The sequence below is a fragment of the Bombyx mandarina genome, chromosome 18 (genome assembly GCF_030267445.1).
Source record: "Bombyx mandarina strain Sakado chromosome 18, ASM3026744v2".
NCBI classification, from domain to species: Eukaryota; Metazoa; Arthropoda; class Insecta; order Lepidoptera; family Bombycidae; genus Bombyx; species Bombyx mandarina.
In genome coordinates, this window is record NC_143224.1 from 2,653,175 (window position 1) to 2,676,762 (window position 23,588).

The 23,588-nt window shown below is 37.1% G+C and overlaps 3 protein-coding genes across 3 annotated transcripts; all 3 read left to right on the plus strand.

Moving 5' to 3' along the window:
- Nucleotides 1–160: 160 nt before the first annotated feature.
- On the plus strand, nt 161–9,946 carry LOC114244386 (uncharacterized). The gene is made up of 4 exons (XM_028176177.2): nt 161–341; nt 2,974–3,141; nt 6,854–6,998; nt 8,732–9,946. The coding sequence occupies exons 1-4, from the start codon at nt 255–257 to the stop codon at nt 8,896–8,898; spliced, it is 567 nt and encodes a 188-aa protein (XP_028031978.2). The 5' UTR covers nt 161–254; the 3' UTR covers nt 8,899–9,946.
- Nucleotides 9,947–12,946: 3,000 nt separating this feature from the next.
- LOC114244431 (uncharacterized) lies at nt 12,947–16,770 on the plus strand. Its single transcript, XM_028176240.2, has 4 exons — nt 12,947–13,163; nt 14,291–14,479; nt 15,443–15,587; nt 16,572–16,770. Exons 1-4 carry the CDS (start codon nt 13,077–13,079, stop codon nt 16,706–16,708), a joined length of 558 nt encoding a protein of 185 aa, XP_028032041.2. The 5' UTR covers nt 12,947–13,076; the 3' UTR covers nt 16,709–16,770.
- A 182-nt stretch (nt 16,771–16,952) lies between these two features.
- Nucleotides 16,953–21,576, plus strand: LOC114244433 (uncharacterized). The gene is made up of 4 exons (XM_028176243.2): nt 16,953–17,136; nt 18,251–18,424; nt 19,428–19,557; nt 20,041–21,576. The coding sequence occupies exons 1-4, from the start codon at nt 17,035–17,037 to the stop codon at nt 20,139–20,141; spliced, it is 507 nt and encodes a 168-aa protein (XP_028032044.2). The 5' UTR covers nt 16,953–17,034; the 3' UTR covers nt 20,142–21,576.
- Nucleotides 21,577–23,588: the final 2,012 nt, after the last annotated feature.

Below are 23,588 nucleotides of genomic sequence, written 5' to 3' on the forward strand. Positions count from 1 at the left end.
CTGTTTATCTCGCAAACCACTATCTAGTCATGCGCCCGCCCATCAATTACCTACGCAAAAAAAATACAAGGGATTCTTCAAAATCCGTAATACAATAGCATTCCCGATAATTTCCCATTGCGACGCGTCACAACGCCGTCCATTGAATAAATGGTCATGTATTTAGTACAATTTTGTCAGTCTTCATCCGCTTGCCGGACGATACGCGTATTGCGCTCTAAAATTTTTTAAGTATAATATAAAACACAGTGACAATGTATTGCGATCTACCAGAATTCGGAAGGTGCTGTTTCTGCATGCCTCTAAGGAAAGGCGTGTTAGTATTCGGATATATCAATCTGGTGAGAGGATCAATTTTTTTTTGTCATTTTACGAGAATGATGGCTATGTACATCATTTGCAATGATGGTGATATAATTAGGATGATGCGGGCGTTCTAGGACGAATTTGGGGAGTGCTCTGAGGAATTGTTTGAGATGATATCATCATCCCGTTTTTACCATTGCACCGCCCGCCACCGAAGTAGAGTTCATCTATACTACCTGGAGCCACTGCGTTCATCCACAGTGCGTTTCCAGAGATTTTTTTTGCCACGTACCACCCGACTTTGGCATAAGCTCCCCTCCACGGTGTTTCCCGAGCGCTATGACATATCTTTCTTCAAACGAGGCCTGTGGAGAGTACTTAACGGTATGCAGCGGCTTGGCTCTGCCCCTGGCATTGCTGAAGTCCATGGGCGACGGTAACCACTCACCATCGGTATTTTAAGAAAGAGAACTTAACTAAGTATTTTATTGGTGTGGAGTACGCGTTTACGGCCTAATCGCACGTCGGTAATGTCGCTCAAAATCTTACCACCAGAGAGGGCATCGCCAAGGACCTCCAGCAAGGCAAATCTCCCATTACAAGCCTTCAAGAAAAGCAGGTCAAGGTAGTTCAAGACCAACTGAAATCGCGCTCTGGACAAACGCGGTAGTAATCGAAATTCGGTATAAAAGATGATGGAACTGTTATGATAGGATTATCTCTATCTAAGCATGCTAACATAGTAATATGTGCTCGTTTATCATATTGAAGGGTCAAAAGGCTATTCGGTTTAAACGACCTTTCGCTTAATACGCGACATTTATCTTTGTTAATGAATGCTGCGTCTTATTTGGTATTAGCATCGACTGTTAGATCGTCACTATCGGTCACGTCTGGCCAATTTCTGGATTCGTAAAGCCTGTTTGTTGTTACGACGATAATAAATTCTGGTTTCTATAAATCCGTTTCAAGATGAGCAGTTAATTCATCTGGCCGTTAAAATCAACGATCCACTGTCTCGATTATGAGTCTGCGTGTGAACTAACGCGCTAAGTCTATTTTTGCTGCAAATTAATGTTTCCCTGGCTCCATTGACAAAGTGACTTCGTAAAGTACGGTAAACTCCCATTAATGTTTCAAGGGCGGGTGAATCAACACTGTTAACTGAAAACACGGAAAGCCGTTTACGATTTGGCTAGTTCTGCACGAATTTCAATCTACGGGGATTGGCGGGGTGTTTAATGGAGAAATTTGTATACGGGAAATTCGTAGCGAAACGTAAAACCGTAAAAATTGTTTTAATTATTCCAAAGACACACGAAAACCGAAGAAAATATTATATTGTTTAAAATGAGTTTTAAAAAAAGGTCTTCAATAACTAACTGCACGAACACATAATTAGACGAAATAATTAGACGAAAACTGAAAATCAATGATTCAAAGTTGAAGGCGAAACGCGCATAGGTACAAATAGTTTTTTGTAAATATTTACAAGTCTCAAAGAACGTCTCTGATAGTTTTATAATTGAGATAATGCAGATTTATGTGCGACGTATTATAAATATAACATACTAATGATTTCCATAAATTTATTATGTAAACAACGATAATGGATTGAATCAGTAAGCACCCTACATTTATTAATCTTTGTGTGTGATTTGAAATTTCGTGCATAAGGTTACAATGTTACTAGGGCTGGTACATGTTACTAGTGCTGTGACTATAGGTAGGGTTTGAAATACAATAGGTGGTATAAATTTTTTTGACTTATTTAATGTGTAACAATACAATACTTAACAATCCCAATTTGTAATGTTTTTATTTGGTTCGAAATTCTAACGTGCGTATTTTTTTCATTTTATTGTTGCTTAGATGGGAGGACGAGTTCACGACCCACCTGGTCTTAAGTGGTCACTGGAGCCCATAGACATCAACAACGTACATGCCGCAACCTATCTCGAGGCATGTGCTCTACTTCACAGTTTTTATAGTACAACGGCTGCCCCCCTCTTCAAACTACTAACGCATTACTGCTTCACAATAGAAATACGTGCTTACCATATAACATGATACTATTTTTATAAAAGCAATTTTAGTTTGAATGAGCTAGCCATAGGATGGCGCTGTTGCAAACGTCATAGTAGGCTGTCGGTGGGATTGAAATTTTTTTTATGGGATTTTATGACCTGGTGTCTATGACCTTTAAGTCATGTCTTATTTTAATTTATATTCTTATTTTTATGAAAAATGATAATATGGAGTAAAATGAAATGAAATGAAAGAAATGATTGATCTGAGACGTTAATCAACTGGGATGAAATTAAATGAAATGAGATGAGATGATACGGAATGAAATATAATCTCATTAAAATGGTGGTCATTCACTGAGATTTTTTTAGTAGACTTTTTGGAGGATCTCAAGAAGTTACGTCACAGATACTAAACAGTTAATAAACCACCGTTATTACCCATTTAAACCCGAAGAAACACTAAATAGACAAAATAAAACAAATCACACAACTTCACTCATAGCGTTCCCGCCAAAAAGTATTTTTGAAATAAATAGAACATCATCTACTATAATAAGCACCTTTGTATGTTTTAATTTGGTAATAATTTTTTTATCTTTAGTTTCGTAGCTAATAACAAATTACTTTCTTTTCGCAGTTTTTCAGCGCCTTCCTGGTTGGCTTGCACAGCTACGGTGTTCATTATCAAAAAGACGTCTTCACCGTGTACCACGGCATCACGACCAGCGTACCTACGGAGCTGAGCATCGCACTCTACTGCCTAGAAATTATACTAACATCTTTTCTGATTTATGGTGCTCATAAGGTTAGTAATTTATATTAACGCCGACCCAAACTTATAAGATGTTTGACTACAAAAACTCTCCTCCTTGCGTCGATAATCCTCAATGCTGATGGTCGTGGCTTCGTGAGGCTTTCTTGGAAAAATACACATGGTGGGGGCCCCCGTCCTTCCGCGTCTATCGGCAGTACTTTTGGTAGAGATATAGTTCTTCGAGGCGGCTGAAGCCTTATTTGGGCCCCGCTAATTAATTTAATAATTAATTACAGAGACGTGAATTCTGATATAAACATTTAAAAACGTTAAAATCTCCCGCGCTTTTACCGGTTCAAATTGTAGCTCTAGTATTTTTCCAATTTAAAAAATTCCTTTTTTTCGTTGTCGATACCATTATAATAAAACGTATGTATTAATCCGGGTTACAAACCATGTTTTATTATTATTTTTATTGCTTAGATGGGTGGACGAGCTCACAGCCCACCTGGTGTTAAGTGGTTACTGGAGCCCATAGACATCCACAACGTAAATGCGCCACCCACCTTGAGAATAAGTTCTAAGGTCCCAAGTATAGTTACAACGGCTGCCCTACCCTTCAAACCGAAACGCATTACTGCTTCACGGCAGAAATAGGCAGAGTGGTGGTACCCACCCGAGCGGACTCACAAGAGGTCCTACCACCAGAAAAAAAAAAGTTTGTGCGGAATTCATCCAAATTCATTCAAGCATTTTTACGTGATCGAGAAACATACGCAAATAACAATCCTACAACATTCATATTTAGAATCTGTGTCCAATTTTAGCATATAATTTATTTAAAAACTGTACCAAAAAATTATAGTCCCTATTTCCAAACTCATGCGGTTTACTTAAGACAAACTAACGAAAATAGTTTATTATTTACAAATATTGTGGTCTTATCATAAAAAGTTATATTATTTTTCTGCTTTCTGACTATCCGATCGTTGTTTACAAACATTACCAATATTATCAGGAGCATTAAGACAGTTATGGACTGTCCCCAAATCACTTCCGAAAAAATTCGAGTCTTATCGCTGTTCATAATTTGATAGGGCGTTGATCTTTGGGTTAAACACATCAACGTTCATTCGATGTCTCAAATGTTTTCAATAATTCGAGCGAACTGTTTTCCGACTGATAGGTTGTCGAAATTATTTTTAATTGACAATTAAAAAAAAAAACATATGTTTGTAATCTACAAGAATCAACTTCCCGAACTTCCCAGTTTCAATAATAAACTAAATGACCTGGAGAATGAGGATTTTTTTTTATATATTGTGTTTTTTAGAAATTATATTTAAATACGAAATACATATTGATAAAATGATGAAATATGAATAATATTTTTCGATCTTACCGACAGAATAATAAAAAAATATGAACTGGTTATTTAAAGAAAAAAACAAAATTATCGATAACGTTGATTATTGAAAACACAAATAAAACGACATTTTCTGAAAATAAATCGTAGCTACATCGATTTATCGCCCACGAAATCTCCCGTATACTAGTTTTTATGAAAATCGTTGAAGCCGTTTTCGAGATTCAGATTATATATATATTTATATACAAATATTGCTCATGCTGACCGTTAACAGATTTTAAGATGTGAATGGATCCACCTTTCCCAAGTCAAAGTCGCCTGAAAGGATATCAACCATAAAAATACAATCCGGTGGATAACTCAAAAACCACTGGTCAGATCTTGATAGAATTTAAATGGGCCCACATCAGAAGCACACCTTTCATATCAGAAAAAATTACAAAAATCGCCCCCCCTAAAAAAATCTATATACACAAAAAAATACAGTTCAATTAAAAAAAATTTTTTTTTTATTTATTTTAAGTCGATTAAAAGATAATTCGAGGAAAAAAGTATCCAATTAGGAACGTGCTAGAGATTAAGAAATTAATTCACGCCAAAAAACATTGCACTGTTTCATTTTATATTTTAAATTAATTTATATACGTGTAGTGTTATTCCACGCCCCTGTTGATTACTGTTTCACGTAAACAAACAGCAATACGTATTTTATTACAGATATTGATAACGGTATTAACATGACGCAAATTGCGAATGGACCCTGAACTCAACATGTAATATAAACATTCTGTCTATATTTGTTTTTTATTGCACAGACGAGTGGACGAACTTAATTGAATATCGCCACTGACTTGGAGACATGCAGCTTATTGTTTAGATGGTATTAGCTCACGGTCTAAGTGATGTTAAATGGTTACCGATGCCCCTAGACATCTACAATGTAAATGCCGCCACCCACCTTGAGATATGAGTTCTAAGGTCTCAGTTTAGTTACAATGGCTGCCCCACACTTCAAACTGAAACGCAATACTGCTTCACGGCAGAAATAGGCAGGGCGGTGGTACCTACCAGTCCGGACTGACTAGAGGTCCTAACACCAGTAATTACGCAAATAATATTTTTTTGGATTTGACATTTTTATTACACTATGTTATTCCTTCACCGTGGAAGTCAATCGTGAACATTTCTTAAGTACGTCTTTCATTAGAAAAATCGGTACCCGCCTGCGGGATTCGAACACCGATGCATGGCTCGACACGAATGCACCGGACGTCTTATCGTTTAGGCCACGACGACTTTATCACACGATGTTATTATTTCACCGTAGAAGTCAATCGCGAAGATTTGTTATGTATGTATTTTTACATTATAAAAACACTAGCTTTTGCCCGCGACTTCGTCCGCGTGAAATAGTTACTTTGGCATAACGCAAAATTTTACCCGCCTCTTCATTTACGTAGAAAGTGAAAATATTTTTGAATACATAATAGAACGTTAAGGAGTTATTTAAGGTATCAAAATCACGCTTTTTAACCCACTTCAAAACAGGAAGTTAAAAATTCATTGGTCTTAGCGTGATTTTATATAGCCTATAGTCTTCCTCGATAAATGGACTATCTAACACTGAAAAAAAATTTCAAATTGGACCAGTAATTCCTGAGATTAGCGCGTTCAAACAAACAAACTCTTCAGCTTTATAATATTAAAATAATAAAAACATTAAAGTCGCATCGTTCGATACGAATGCACCGGGCGTCTTATGCTTAAGGCCACGACGACTTCAATAGATAAAGGCTAGAAATGCATCCTAATAAGCTTGCCACGCAATTAACCACACCTAATAAATAGGCTTAAAAGGCGACATATCCTAAATCTTGATAGACACGGTTGACAGAGTGGAGCAGTCTCGATGGAGATTTTGCTCTGACCGCCTAACAGCTCTCAACACATCTGCTCATAGTCTAGCTGACTGATTGCAAGAAGTCGCATCGCTCGATACGAATGCACCGGGCGTCTTATCCTTAAGGCCACGACGACTTGTGAGTCCGCGCGGATAGGTACCACCACCCTGCCTATTTCTGCCGTGAAGCAGTAATGCGTTTCGGTTTGAAGGGTGGGGGCAGCCGTTGTAACTATACTGAGACCTTAGAACTTATATTTCAAGGTGGGTGGCCCATTTACGTAGATGTCTATGGGCTCCAGTAACCACTTAACACCAGGTAGGCTGTGAGCTCGTCCATCCATATAAGCCATAAAAAATAAAAATAAAAACTTAACACCAGGTGGCCTGTGAGCTCGTCCACCCATCTAAGCAATACAAAAATAAAAATAAAAAGACTTCAATGGACACGCCAGATTCTGTTCGTCATTTAAAATTGAATGATTTACTTTCAGAGAATAATCTCGTACATGAAATGGTTCTACTATTTCACGGTGACGACAACTGTTGCGGCGATACTCATACAGATACTGGAATTCGCTTCGTATCGTTCGTTTGGATTTATCATCGAAGTGTGCCTCTTCAGCGCCAGCGGACTGTGTAAGTACGCATACAAAATTCATTGATGTTCCGTTCGATCACAAATTCTGTGGAGTACCTACTAAAGTTTTTAGATGTGAAATCACAGTGTATTTGAAGCAGCTGCTGATTATAGCATGCTTATGGCCACTCGTTGTGGGCTGGATGCAGGGGTCCGAAGTTAATGTTCCTGATACTTAGAGTTCTATAATTGCACACGGCTCACAATACAGATTTTAGGTTAACTACGGTCATACTAGTAAGAGAGGACTTTTTGGCGGGAACCCGAGGAGTGAAATCGTGTGAATTGTTTTATTTGTCTATTTGGTATTTCTTCAGGTTTAAATGTGTAATAACGGTGGTTTATTAAGTGTTTAATAACTGTGAAAGTGCACAAATGTGGGAAAACGAAACAAAGCCGTTGGACGCAACTTCTCGGGATCCTCCAAAAAGTCCACTGAAAAAATCACAGTAAATGACCACCATTTTACTGAGATTACATTTCATCCCATATCATCTAATCTCATTTCATTTAATTTCATCCCAGTTGCTAGATGGGTGGACGAGTTCACAGCCCACCTGGTGTTAAGTGGTTACTGGAGCCCATAGACATCTACGACGTAAATGCGCCACCCACCTTGAGATATAAGTTCTAAGGTCTCAAGTATAGTTACAACGGCTGCCCCACCCTTCAAACCGAAACGCATTACTGCTTCACGGCAGAAATAGGCAGGGCGGTGATACCTGCCCGTGCGGACTCCCAAGAGGTCCTACCACCGGTAAAATATTCGAATAGTCCTAGCTGGTTGTGGGGCGAATTGAAAGTCAAGCTAGGTAGGTCTGCCTATTTCTGCCGTGAAGCAGTTACGCATACAGGTTAGACGCGCGACACGTTTATTATTTAATACAATTTAGCTTAGCTAGAATAAACTTTGACTGTTTTGAAATATGAATCATATTACCTCAACAACGAAGGATTAAAATTCGTTTACCGACGATGTGAATGGAAAAACCCGTGTGGGCGAAAATTGTGCTCAGTACTGAACGGTTTTTTATAGTGGGACTCTGTAACGTAGACCTGTTCTAGTTCTATACATGCTGATTGTATACAGTTTGGAAGCATTTAAAAATACCAAACCCTGGGTTTCTGGTAGATTTTTCTCGATGTTAAAATTATGCGAATTTCAAAGTACTTGTAAATTTACATTTAGCGTTTTAGACCTCATCTCTCAAGGAGGGTAGAGGTATTTACGTTGTTATGCCTATGGGGTTTGGTAGCTTCTTAACAACAGATGTACGGTGATCGCGAACGCCAATCTATGCAATAAAAAAATCATTTTGTCACGAAAAGCTAGTCACAAATCACAACGTATGATATTGGATATAGCCAATCACTATCGTATGTTACATGATTAGCTCGTTTTTTGTTTGGCCTCAAATGACGTCAAACGGAATTAAGTTTCTACACATTGTTATAAAATTAAAATAAAAGTTGGATTCATCGGGTTTTCTGTTGATATTTCGACCTCAGTCTGTCTCAGTTATGATGGAAGAGTAAATTTTGAACTGTCAAACTGCTTCTAACTAAATACTAGCCTTAACAAGTGCAGTGCTTTGATGAATCTATCACCATATCGGAATCGCGATCCACTCACAAGATATGACGAGATATTCGCTGGCTTTAACTGTAGTTTTTATAGTTGTTTTCGTTCAAATACTTTATTTTCCGATTCTAACTTAAACACATTTTACAGTCATACAAATATACTTGATCCTTCATGTGAGGAGTCTCATCAAGAAACTCGAAATGGATGGACCCCATCTCTACGACAATCCTCTTCATCAGATCGTCACCGGAGAAGCGAAGATCGAATCAAATGGAATTTACAACAACACTACCGTGGAACCTAATACAGTATAAGTCTTGTTAATTTTAAGATTATTAATTAATTTCGCTAGCGTCATTTTTATTCTAATTTTCATGTTGGACCTTGTATCTTCAGTTACAAGGACAGGATTCATAGGGGAAGTCCTGTAATTTAAGATCCAAGTGCAAAGGTTACTCTAAATCTAATGATTACCGTGCTACAGTAAAATCTTGGTATGGATTTTAGTTCCTACGGCCAACAAATTGTGATTAAGTCGAGTTGTATCTTATCTTCAACTATCTATAGCTTGGTACAAATCTATAAATTTTGGTAGTGTTATGACAGGGAATTTGGTATTAGTTAGGAGGTTAACAACAATGCTAAAACTTCAACCGAGCGGGTGAAATTGCTCGGTAGACCGACGGTTCGAATGTTATTGTTCTGAACTTGTAAATACATAATATGTAAGCTTATCACGAAAATTCCGTTGGCTCAATGCAGAATTTTTGAAATATCTTTTGTTGTACCTAAAGCTACATTAGTTACGGTAATAAATGATCTTTAGATTCGCTCACAGAATGATAGAATAGGCCAAAAACCAAATAAGTATATTTAGAGAGGAAACCTGAAAAAACAGATGCGTTTTTAAGTCACTGTAAAAATAATACTGAAGATCTCACTGGGCATGGGACAAATAAACATTCTGCAAATGTTGTAAATGAAAATAATAATTATGGCGATTGTGAAACAGACTTTCTTCAATAATCGGATTAAAATATTCACAAGATCAAATGATAAATGTGTGAGTGAAATAGTCGAGTCAAATTATTTTTAAATTCACTCAGTTTGTAATTTTCATGGTAAATTTGGTAAATTTCGTAAATTTGATCTGATTATTGAAAGAACTCTTTATTTAATAAGTAATTTTAGAAGTACCAAAACAATTGTAAATATAACTTTGACAAAAAAAAATTGCTTGCTCTCTTAAGGTATTTTTCGATTTTCATTTTCATGAAAGATAAGATAATGAAATTCGAATTTAGTTTTCGCTTTGTAATTAAATGAAATCTATTATTATATTATCTTAAATAACATTATAAATGTGATTTTTTTTGGGGACAGATGTATAAGTTGGATACTATTTCACGCAAAAATCACCTTATTGAATAGCACATATAATTTTTAGAATAGAGTTTTTACTGGTGATAGGACCTCTTGTGAGTCCGCACGGGTAGGTACCACCACCCTGTCTATTTCAGTCGTGAAGCAGTAATGCGTTTCGGTTTGAAGGGTGGGGTAGCCCTGTAACTATACTGAGACCTGTGAACTTATATCTCGAGGTGGATGGCACATTTACGTTGTAGATGTCTATGGGCTCCAGTGACCACTTAACACCAGGTAGGCTGTGAGCTCGTCCACCCATCTAAGCAATAAAAAAAATACTTTCTTTAATGGCAGCTAAGTGACATGACCCTGGTAAGAGGGATAATCTACTATTAATCATGATTCTTCGTTCGTTGATATGCGTACTGTCAGATCTAGAAATCGAGTAATAGTTTCTGAACTTGAAGCTGACACAAGCAACTGTTTATCCTGTAACGTGTTTAATTTTTTAACAAATTTAACTCAAGTGAAACCACGGGAGACGTCTAATTCATACCAGACACAGTCTACTTGTCCTGACTTAGTGATCGATTCATAAATGAAGAATATATGCGACTGAGGAGGTAAATTTGGAAATTTAGATGTCTTTTATGCCGTAGGCATTCACTAGCGAAGGATTTTCGGTAGATTCGAAACCAACACTAGTGTGGTAGACGGGCATTATCTAAAAAGCATGAAACTTTTTTGTCGTAGTACCATCAAAGTATAATATAGAGCAAAAGTATTTTCTAGAAAATTTGTGGCGGTCAACTAATTGTACGTAAGTTTATTTTTTTCGCTTGAGAGATTCGTCTTTTTGTGTTTTGTTTTAGATTTAAATAAGCGCTTAAATTCAGGTCGGGACCATAGTTCCGTTTACGTTAAAAAAACAAGTCTTTGGGCAACAAGAAGATTCTAGTTGAACTATTGATTTAAAATGTAAGATATCAATAAGTCAACGAAACCAAAGACTAGTAGGTAAAGCTATTATTAGGTACGTAATGTGTAAATAAACATATGTTTTTGTAAATAAAACTATAAAAAATATAATAATGTTGTTTTCTTTGAGATTCGCTTGAGAGAGAAAAATAAACATAGAAAGGGTAGTGGCATTTTAAGCCATTTCAGAAAGAGATGTTACTGAATTCTACTGTATTTTTAATGACCTGATACCTTTTTTTACGTAAGATTTTGATGATTATTTTTTTATTTAAATCATGGTGTTTCTTGTTTTTCCCATTTAAATTGTATTCAGATATGACGCGTAGTATTTGAGTTATCCTTAACAATACATATTTAATTCACTTCGACCACATTGATGATAGTCTCATTTTATTTCGTCAAAGATCGGTTTTTCTTTTTGTTTTATTAACGCGTTGGCTGCGGCAAGTAAAGTAACAAACCTTCATCTGGTCGATGCGCCCCCAACGATATTTCCACCAGTGCCTGGCAGGTCTTTCTGGACCCACCAGCACTAGGGTAGATTAAAATGCTATAACTTTGTGGAAACATACTGTATACAATCTACAGTATATAGTTTTTTTTTATTGCTTAGATGGGTGGACGAGCTCACAGCCCACCTGGTGTTAAGTGGTTACTGGAGCCCATAGACATCCACAATGTAAAAGCGCCACCCACCTTGAGATATAAGTTCTAAGGTCTCAAGTATAGTTATCGATGTCAAACTCTTGCGGTAGACAGCGGCTTGGCTCTACCCCTGGCATTGCTGAAGTTCATGGGCGACGGTAACCACTGACCATCAGGCGGGCCGTATGCTCGTCTGCATACAAGGGCAACAAAAAAAAAAACAAACACCTGAAATAATCGGTTCGCACCAGCTGAAAGTACTGCGGCGGGCCAAGATGGGCCTGTTCCGCAGTGAAGGGGTTAATAACACAAATCCGCCTTCAAAGGTAGCTTTCCTCCTGTTTATTACTTTAGGAAAAAAAATAAGCCAACCCAATAATTTCGTTCACTTGGTAGTGCATTGGTAGCTGGACTTGTAGCTCGCACGCAACGAGGGAGAGTGAAAGCCAATCAGCCTTAGTATGATCCGAAACAGTCATGCATTCCATTTTAATACGCTTTTATTAGCTTCAGACGTATGTATAGGTATATTTGTAACGGAATCTTAGAACATGATTTTGACCCCCTTCAAAACGTCGGATTAACTCGAAATTTGGTATACTTATTAAGGACTGATATCAATTCAATATTAAAAAACTATGAAAGAACATCTGTGCAATAAAGCTTACTATAAAGTCAATTATTATCTAGAAGATTGCACAAAGTGGGAATGAGTTGCTCGCTCCGGGCATTTCAATATTGCAATAATTGTAAAACACAATTTTATTGTAAAAAAAAACGTGGGGTGCATGGTATCAGTAGTTATAAATATTTTATGAACATATATGAGTAGAAGGGTTATATTGATAATATCCTGAAACCCCACGCTTTTTTACAATAAAATAATTTTTTCTTACACTATTTTTAATTCAAATTTATTAAGTTTTATTTTCTATTTTTTAGTTGGATTTTCTATAAAAGCGTACTTTGTTAGTTTTTTGAAACTATTTTTTATTTAAGGGTAGTTATTATACTTTAATTGTGACATCGACCATGTCTCAAGATGGGTATTTTCATTGTCATGTTTACGTTTCCTAACAACCCCTTAATACTAGATGATATTTTAATTTACAGCATTAGAATCCTGTGATAAATAGTATCATAGACACGAGTTCTAAGTCTCAGTTTTTACAGCAAAACAGCTGCCTCGCCCTTCAAACTGAAACCCATTGCTGCTTCACGGTACCTTACTATGAAAGCTCACGAGACGTAATTAAATTCCGTAAAATGTATCAAGGGAAACCACAAAAGTTTCTGGCTTCGAACAAATAATGTTTCTAGTAAAAAAGGAGATGACACATTCCTGTTTCCTAGTCCGCAGGTCCGTAAATAAGATAATTGGAATCATCTCAGTCGGTTACAACTACACATATTAGCTATACACCTAACCTGTATTCGCGTTTGTATATGACACTGTAATTCTTTGCTATAATTAAAAAAAAAGGTCTTCATAGTGTTTGAAATGCGTTTAGAATTACCCCAATGCAGGAGATGTTTTTTCTGCATACCTCTGCGTTACGGTATCATTGTGTTTGGTTATTTAAATATGGTGAGTGTCAAAAATCTATTTAGTCCTTCTTAATGTATCTAGAATCATATGTATTTGAACATAATGAAATCTTTCAAATATATTTCATCATTAAACTTTAGGATTGAATACATCAGATGACAGTACCACAATACAGAGTGCTGGCGTACTAAGACGCTAGTTGATGAAAAACCAAGCCCTTGCTTGGCTGCTAGCTCATCGAGTTCTTGAGATCTGTTGAGAACATGAGCCCACTGCTTGAAGTTAATAGATTACCATAGTACATTTTTTATTTATTGCTTAGTTGGGTGGACGAGCTCACAGCACATCAGGTGTTAAGTGGTTACTGAAACATATAGATATCTATGACGAAAATGTGCCACCCACCTTGAGATACAACGGCTGCCCCACCCTTCAAACCGAAACGCATTACTGCTTCACGGCAGAAATAGGCAGAGTGGTGGTACCTACCCGTGCGGACTCACTAGAGTTCATACCACCAGTGACAAGAGGTCCAACCACCATGTACCTATCATACGGTACCACACCGTCACCAATTGACGCGGTCAATTGACAGCTTCAAGAAGATTAGGTTGAAAACTTGCAAGTGTGTAAACGACCAATAACACTTTTAGATTTTTTTTTATTGCCTAGATGTGTGGACGAGCTCACAGCCCACCTGGTGTTAAGTGGTTACTGGAACCCATAGACATCTACAACGTAAATGCGCCACACACCTTGAGATATAAGTTCTGAGGTCTCAGTATAGTTACAACGGCTGCCCCACCCTTCAAACGGCAGAAATAGGTGGGGTGGTGGTACCTACCCGTACGGACTCACAAGAGGTCCTACCACCAGTAATTTTAATACTTTGGCCTAATGTCTGCTCCGGATCACCATGATTAAAAACAAACTTTAGTCTTAAAACTAGAAGCTTTAGTTATCGATTAGGAGTGGATTAACAATATATTCACATCCTCTAGTGGATTAACAATATATTTATTAATTGAAATATCAAGTCTTTTAAGATTATATCGATTGCTGATCACAAACAAAATCTTTCATTGAACTTTCTTGAGCTTGACTAATGTAGCTAAACGTAAAATACAACAAGCGCCTTATCGTAACACAAGCACTATTATTTCCAGACGTTTTCTTTACTGATACTAGGAGTTGAATCGCATTGGTTGGTTCGTACTAATAAGATTTCGGACCTTCTCACTGATATTCCTATGATGTTCAGGGGGACTGGAATGTATACTCACGTATGGTTCACCATCGTCATTTACACTTTAGAAGTCGTTTTTAATATCATATTAGTGATAGGAGCACACGCGGTAAGTTAATTTAAATAAATTATCGTTCGCATGATCGAAATTAGACCGTTATCATCCATTAATTAGATCTATTTACTGTATAGCATTATCTATATTGTTTTTTACACTTTGGAAAATAAACTATGTCCAACTTTTTTTCCTTTAGTAAATGTATGACTTCTTAAAAGTTACCAAACAAAAAGATTTGTTGACTAAAAAAGAGAAAGAATCGCACTTAACTGTTTTGGCTTGACCATTTATCTAAAATTTACCCCGAATACCAAATAATATGTATATTCAACAATGAAACTGACCGATCTGAAATCGATCCTCAATCTCGTGGTATTGTAGAGTAGATTACAAGATTATCTAAATTTATTTCTGCTATTCCACTGTTTTTTTTCTTTGATACAACTGATTATTTTATCTGGTACTTGACGAACTATTTATTCTGATACCAAACCGATTATAGGATCAACTATTACACTAACTAGTTCTTCTGATACTTAACTGATTACTTTATCTGCTACTTTACTATTTATTCTAATACCAAACTGATTACTTTATCAGCTATTACACTAACTAGTTCTTCTGATACTAAACTGATTATTTTATCAACTATTACACTAACTACTTCTTCTGATACTAAACTGATTATTTTGTCTTCTACTACATTGAATATTTTTTCTGATAGTGAACTGTTTATTTTATCTGCTACAAAAACAAACTGCTTTGCTACTAAGTTATTCTGTCTAACCAAACCCTCTGATTTTGAAATAAAAAAAAACAGTATGTCAGTCAACAGTAACGAACCCAATAGATATAATTACCTGAATTCACCATAATCTTTGATTGTTTAATGTGTTTTAAATTCAAATTCATATTGCCTTCGAACTTATAAATAGTACTAAACTGGGTTTGAAATCTTGATATTGACTAGGGTAATTATTTTTTAATCTAGTTTAATTTGTATTTTAATTGCAGAAGAGACCGTATTTAATGCGAATCTACTATTATTATAGTATAACAACAACTTTAGCTGCTTTTGTAGTTCTATTGGTTGTGAGACAAGACTACGAATACACGAGGTTCGATCCCATTGATGTGTGCTTGGCTTTCATTGGCTTGGGTAAGTAATTTCCTCTGGATTTTTATGGCGATCTGGAAGTCGAACCACACTCTAAATATGTTTGTATATGTTTTCAACAGGTGTTTTCAACTAAATCTAAAATACCCTAGACGGAGACCTATCGGGCTTCTGAGCTTAAGTTGTAAGATTTTGTAGGCTACTGAGAAATCGCTCAGAGAAGGTTAAAAGTGTTCGGTTTTCCGACTCACTCTGGACACACTCTGGACTGGAATCACCAGTTTTTTTTTCTTTTCTTTTTTCCTACCTAAACTAAAGGTTGTGAGATACCATTTCAGTGTAACCTTAACAAGTAGGTGGGCTCACGGAGCTCAAGCCTGATGTCGTTACTAACACTAACCCTAGCAAGAGCATGTGCTTAGCAAAATCTACCACCGGATCGGAAACGCAACTCAGTGAGTAGATCGGCCATAAAATTAGTGGGCTGTGCCTGTTGATTAATTTACTCGCCGAGTAAATTAACGGGTTCGATAAGAATCCCATCCCGTTTCTGCACCGTGGTATGTGAGGAATGTAAATCTTCACAACGACCTCCATTCAGACTCGATATGTAATTATCTAATGACAGCGTCAGAACTCTTCTTCTTAGTTCGTGGTTAGAATATCTCTGTAGGCTACCAAAGATTATTTGGTTAAAAAAAGACAAATTGATATTTTTTATTGCTTAGGTGGGTGGACGAGCTCACAGCCCACCTGATGTTAAGTGGTTACTGGAGCCCATAGACATCCACAACGTAAATGCGCCACCCACCTTGAGATATAAGTTCTAAGGTCTCACGTATAGTTACAACGGCTGCCCCACCCTTCAAACCGAAACGCATTACTGCTTCACGGCAGAAATAGGCAGGGTGGTGGTACCCACCCGCACGGACTCACAAGAGGTCCTACCACCAGTAAGAACCACCAGTATGAAAGGCAGATTTGAATAACGAACGAATGCTAAATATTTCGTTAATCTCTTTCTAGTCATGCAGTTGTATCTCACGCTGCTGATACATAATGAACTATCCAAAAATCGTTATCAGGAAGGGCGGATGAGTTACGTCAACAACGTATCGGAAGTCACTTTCCATCCTGTGGCCTGGGTAGATACGAATCCGTAATCGAAATGAAATATCTTAAGATAATTAAAATTGTACATTTCCTTAATAAAGTGTTACCAAATAATGTTTTGTTACTTTTTTATTTATTAAGAAAAAAAAAACTCTTATGAACTGTTACCCTTTTATGAAATCGGCTAAAATTATTCTCAAACGTAGAAGTCTGCTCATTTCACTTGCGTGTATTCTATTAGGCTTAATGAACGTTGTGTGTGGACAGGAAATATCCTATAAACGCCTCAGACTTTTATTGTGGGCTCATTTCATGCACACGATTTCAACTGTTTGCATACAATAACAACTCGAGGTTAAAAAGTACAAGTGGAAAAATGAAGTTTCAACAGACTAATAACCGAGTGCCGATAGTTAGAAAGTGCTGTTTCTGCGTGCCAATACGCAGGGGAATAACTATATTTGGATATGTTAATTTGGTGTGTATACTTTCATTCGTATTGTTTCATAGCAACGTTCTAATTTCAGTATTAAATAGAGATTAATAGTTGCTTAACGATTCAATTATATGAAAGTTGTTAATTTTTTGTTGCTTTCTAGCAAAGTATTGTGATTTACATAATTTTGGGAGGTAATCTGAGACACCAACGATATTTAAGCCATTTGTTTTGACACAACTTCTCGGTCTCTTTAAAATTTTCAATATTGTACTACAGTTCGAACTGATTCAATTGTAAAAACATGTTCAAAAGATTCATACGTTCCAGGTTGAAGTTAATTTTATGATAAAAATAAAATATCAATAAAACTATCAATTAGACTCTGGTAATCCCTTAAGACTACGTAAACCTTGCGCTCGTCGACATTCTACAATGCTCAAACTTAAAATAATCACTAGATCTCCTCCTTATTGATCTCCTCCTTATTGATCTCCTAAAAGTTATCAAGTGACATTATTGGTATGTAGTGATATATCTTATTCCCTGTTATTGTATGATTGATAAGCCAATGAATGACAACATGGCACACGCCAATAAGTGCGGTGTGTATTCGTTTGCCATGGTAGCTTTAAAAGATTCGTATTATAAAGGTTTATATTACACGAAGGACGTTATTAATTAATTAATTTACTGGTGGTAGGACCTCTTGTGAGTCCGCGCGGGTAGATACCACCACCCTGCCTATTTCTGCTGTGAAGCAGTAATGCGTTTCAGTTTGAAGGATGGGGCAGCCATTGTAGCTCTACTGAGACCTTAGAACTTATATCTCAAGGTGGGTGGCGCATTTACGTTGTAGATGTCTATGTACCACTTAACACCGGCTGGACTGTGAGCTCGTCCACCCACCTAAACAATAAAATAAAAAGAAAAAAAGCTGGATCTTGTAATTCGGGTCGGGTTGTAATTCCGATTTGGTACTATACATTAATGCGCTCCTGAGCCATTGAGCTATTAGGCCTACCTTACTGGCAAAACCCTTGAATTCGACGTCTTAGAGGCACCGTTTTTTGCATTGGTTTCCCAATGAGAAACATGACTCTCATTTGAAATAGCATGTAAACAATTGGAGTTACCTTGAAAAACCGTGTTTCAGGCACTGTCTCTGCTCTCTCTGCCATTACTGGTGATCCTTTTGGTGGAGCAGGTCGGCGTTGACAAAACGTTGGATACAAGCCACATCGATCCCCTGGTTCACCTGCCTTTGACCATCACCTTCATCATTGTAGATGTTGTAATGACCGTATTGTTATTGATTGGAGCTCATAAGGTACCTGATTGATGTTGTTGACATTGAAGATTTTTAATACGTTTTTTATTATTAAATACAGACGTATTTATGTTAGTATGTAACAGAATCTTTGAACATAATTTTGACCCCCTTAAAAACTTCGGATTAACTCGAAATTTGGTATACTTATTAAGGACCGATGACAATTCAGTATTAAAAAAATTAAAAAAAATTGAAAACAACTAAAAAATGAAAAATAAATAATAGTTTAAAAAAACTAACAAATTACACTTTTATAGAAAATCCAACTAAAATATAGAAAAACAAAATTTTTTTGAATTAAAAATAGTGAAAGAAAAAATTATTTTATTGTAAAAAAAGCGTGGGATGCATGGTATCAGTAGTTATAAATATTTTATGATCAGATATGAGTAGAAGGGTTATTTTTATTAGATTTTTTTAGCATTTTATTAGATGAGTCCATAGTCCACACGCTGAGTGGTCTTCTTTGGGACCTGACGTCGAATCCTCAATTGGATTAAATAACATTTGTGAAAGCGTGTCAAGAATATTTTAATTTACAATTGCGTTTTTTTTCTGCTGTGGATGGGCACTTTATAGTCCAATCGATAACAAGTGACTACCGCAACTCAGAGCCACCACAACTTACAAGTGCAACCACCCATCGCAAGACCAAAAGTGTGCACATGCACTACACAAGGACTGTCTTCAAACATTTACTTTTTTTTCGGGTAGTTTCCAACAGTCTTATACATACGTTCGTACTCATGTCCAACCAAAAGCAAATGTCAGTGTGTCTTATGCTGACCTAAACTTAGAGAACACTGCTGCAAATTTTCCCTTATAATCCGTTAAACGCCTTTTACGAAACCAATGTTAATAGACGGGGTATAGTAACTCCAGGCCACAGATCTAATATTCACACGACACGAAGACTTATGAATTTGTCACTTGTGTGTGTTTAATGCCACTTTTAATATGTGTGTGTGATCTATTTGTGTATATTTTTTTTCGTTCACAGAAAAAGAAAAGTTTATTAAAGGCGTACTTGTATTTTGGAATAGTTTTCCAGCTTGTTACGCTGCTGGTGGACCTGGTGTACTTCGATTACAGAGAATACGTCGAGAATACAATTTACTTCTTCTTTTTAGGTAAAGTTAAATCAATGTTTGCGTTTGAGGTTTTTAAAAAGTGTAAGGGATCGAGTAAGCTTCGCGGATTAACAGATGCAGCGTATTGTTGCGTGGTCTTTAAGAATGTTTAATATTTTCTTCGGTATTTTTTTTATTGCTCTGCAGGGTGGACAAGCTCACGGTCCACCTGATGTTTAGTGGTACCAGAGTCCATAGACATCTACAACGTAAATTTCGCCACCTACCTTAAGATATAAGTTCTAAGATCTCAATTTAGTTACAACGGCTGCCCCTCTCTTCAAACCGAAACGTATTACTGCTTCACGGCAGAAATAGGCAGAGCGGCGTTACGTACCCGCGCGGACTCACAAGATGTCCTGCCACCAGTAAAAGAGTCTATGAGTCTCGTCTCTAAAGAGTTTTATTTGCGTTGTTATATCACTGGTACTTAAGTTCTAGAACAATCTATAACAATATTCAGTAATTCAATATTATTTTCAGGTTTAAATGTATATCTGCTGTTCCTGGTTTATAGCGTTGTTAGATTGTTAGAACAAAATTCCGAAGTGCAATACGTAGCGCATCGGCACGAGGTCGTCTGAGCATCGTGAATCGAACTCTTCGGCTAGTTGTATTTAAGGTTTAATTTACTTTAATTTAAGCTTAAGTGATGCAACTACAAAGCATTATTCCCCGCCTATTTCTGCCGTGAAGCAGTAATGCGTTTCGGCTTGAAGGATGGGGCAGCCGTTGTAACTATACTGAGACCTTAGAACTTATACCTCAAAGTGGGTGGCGCATTTACGTTGTAGATGTCTATGGGCTCCAGTAACAACTTAACTTTACTGGTGGTAGGACCTCTGGTGAGTCCACAAGGGTAGGTACCACCAACTCGCCTGTTTCTGCCGTGAAGTAGTAATGCGTTTCGGTTTGAAGGGTGGGACAGCGTAGTAACTTTACTGAGACCTTAGAACTTATATCTCAAGGTGGGTGTCGGCATTCACGTTGTAGATGTATATGGCTCCAGTAACCACTTAACACCAGGTGGACTGTGAGTTCGTCCACCCATCTAAGCAATAAAAAAAACTTTTTAATCGGCTGTCTCCTTAAACAACATATTTTAATACCTCATAATTTGCAAAAGTAAAATGTTACTTCATAATAAGGCGACAACTTAAAAAACTTCATACGTTCTGAATATGTTCCTTGAGATACTGGAATCGTGGTTTCGATCTTTAAGCAGAGATGTCTCTCAAGAATCCTTTATAGCCTTACTTTTTTAATCTTCAGACAGCGATACGAAATAAGAGCATGTGATATCGATGCAGATAGACAATAGGATACAGTAGATTGGGGGGAATAGAATCTAGAGTTAGAATAGGGATGTCACAATACTTTTGTCGAGTTATTAGATTTAACTTTGTTGAACTAAAAATTACTTTTATTTAGTGTTTATGAATATTAAATAATTTAATTTAGTCATAAAAGTTTTAGTAACTCATTAAAGATAATAAAAAGTTAATTATCTAAAGTTAGGTAATAGGTAAACCTACCTAACAACTAAATAATGCCAGCCCTATCTAAAAACTGTATTGTCCTCATACGTAACCTGATTCACCCAGAAGCCAAGGTGAATCGGGACAAGCTAGTTTTTTCAGTTTTTTGTGTATTATTTGTAATGAACTATGTATAATAACGCATCGTATATAAAAATTTAAGCCTCTGTAACCATTATGATCTCCATTTTATTACTGTACTACAAAAAAAACGATAAAAATCAATGTCGAACTTAAAAAGTGTCCCGGTTCTCCCCATTTTACGGTAATCCAAGTTGACTGCGAAATGTATAAATGTCGAGTATAAATATTGTTTAAAAAGCTTAGTTTTATTTCGCGCTAACATAGAAAATAGTATGGTCTACTTAGAAAGGTATATGCAAGTCTCCTGGTTGAATACGGAACTGAAGAAACCTAAAATTTTGTATTGTAATAGAATTGTTTGTTTTGCCGTGCCATAAATAAAGTTTCACGGGTAAAATGTGTAGTTTTTTATTTATTTATTTATACAGCTTATTGTGTACCGATTTTTTTTGATGAACATAACGCGTAAAGAGGTATATTGGATAATTACATGTATTATTTAAATCCAATGTCATTTAGGAGGTACATTATTCTAAATAAGCACGATCGGAGACGGATAATGTGGAACATGACTAATGCAATATGTGTATTTTTTAATTGCATGTGCTCCAAGCTTTATATCACGGGACGGTGGGATGGATGTAATGTGCTCTGCGTCAACCCTGTCCCGCCGTTTCAATAGCCCCGACTGGGCTCCGGCCCGGTCCGAGGTAGGGCGCCGGTTGTGAGCGGCAGGAGTTTTTAGTGGGTTCAACTCCCACATACCCCACCTGCCGCGCGGGTGGGGATCCGGCGATTTTCTCCTGTGGAAAAAAAAAAAAGCTTTATATCACGCAATGAAGCTTGGCGTAAGCTGATTTTGCGTGATTAATACTAGTTATCTGAGCTTAAAACTCCATGATGCCCTTCAAGAAGCCAAGGATCGTAGATGCAGGAAAATCGTACATGAGAAAATGATGCAGCGGGGAAGTTACGACTCTCCGTAATGAGGAAAGCGATGCAAGGAGGAGGAAATCTCGTACAGTACTGACCTGTTGTTCGTTGCTGACATCGATAGATGAGCTCAAGCCCTCCTGAAGCTAAGGGATTCGTCTGGCGCACTATCATGAAAGTCACCGCCCACTCTGAGAGACATTGGGTGATTACGAGTCTCAGAACCAGCTTCAATACTACAGTATTAGTATCGAGCTTAATAAGAACATTCGGCTTATTTGCCTTCCCTAGCCACATTCAAGATCTAAGCTACTTACGGGGCTCTTTTGTCCTGTGTCACCAGGTGATGTAAACGCATACGTGATAAGAACATAAGCCTCCAAAGATATAAAATCAAATATGCTTCAAAAGAAATTGCCCTGATTGGGAATCGAACTCGAATCCTATAGCTTAGGTTGACTTAGGATTCGACCTACGGGCTGTCGTACCGCGGAGACCGGCGTCGCTGGTCGACGACTATCGCCTCAAACTCTCGTCGGTCGGGCGTCCTCGGGGTAGCGCGGCGTGTCGGGTTGTAGTATTGACCGCGGGAACCCCCCTACTTTGACCGGGTTCTGATCCCGGACGGAGATCGGACGTCGGGTGTAAGAGGGCAGGGGAGTCGTTTAGTGCGGTAAGGCCCTAAACCTCCTTGAGCCCGCGGTCTGCTCCCAATATCTGCAGATCGTCAAGTTCCACATACCACGCGCGCCCACTAGGCGCCTCGTATGAAATTCGGCCCCAGCCCGAAAAAAAAAAGAAAAAAAGGATTAGACCAACTAGGCGATCGATATTATCGGCATCATAGGCGAATGAATTGAATGTTGTTGAACAATTAAAAATAATTAAAACAAAGAATTCTCGGAACTATTTTGTAGTACTATCGAAACAACATTAGTTCTATTGTTTTTTTTTTTATCGAACGAACGTGCCTCGTCATGAATTCATTTAACCTTCCGATTCACGTAGTTTTTACTTGTATTAAAATAATTTCGTAAACCTTAGTGTATCGGAACTCGAATAATCTATACTCGCGTAACATAAAAATTACCCTACGAACTGGCAATTACACATTGTCAGTAGTCACTCAATCATTAGTAATTAAGAAGATTTGGAAAATTTAGTAGTTAATCATTATTTAATATTGAAATATCTCTCTTACTTTACTATTGGTAATTATCTGAATACTCGTCATTGTTGAGACTAATCGCGCGCCATCTATCGTAAGTTAATGGTATTATGACAGAAACCTTCCTTGAATCACGAAAAATATATGTGCCAAGCTTTTTCACTATTAGATTTTCAAACGCATAAAAGACAAACAAACAAAGGAACACAACATTGTGTATTCGTATCTAATAAATATATAGAAGCAGGATAAATTCTTCTAGACGGGTATGGCGAACTTGTTCCTTAAATGATGATATTCCTTTATCG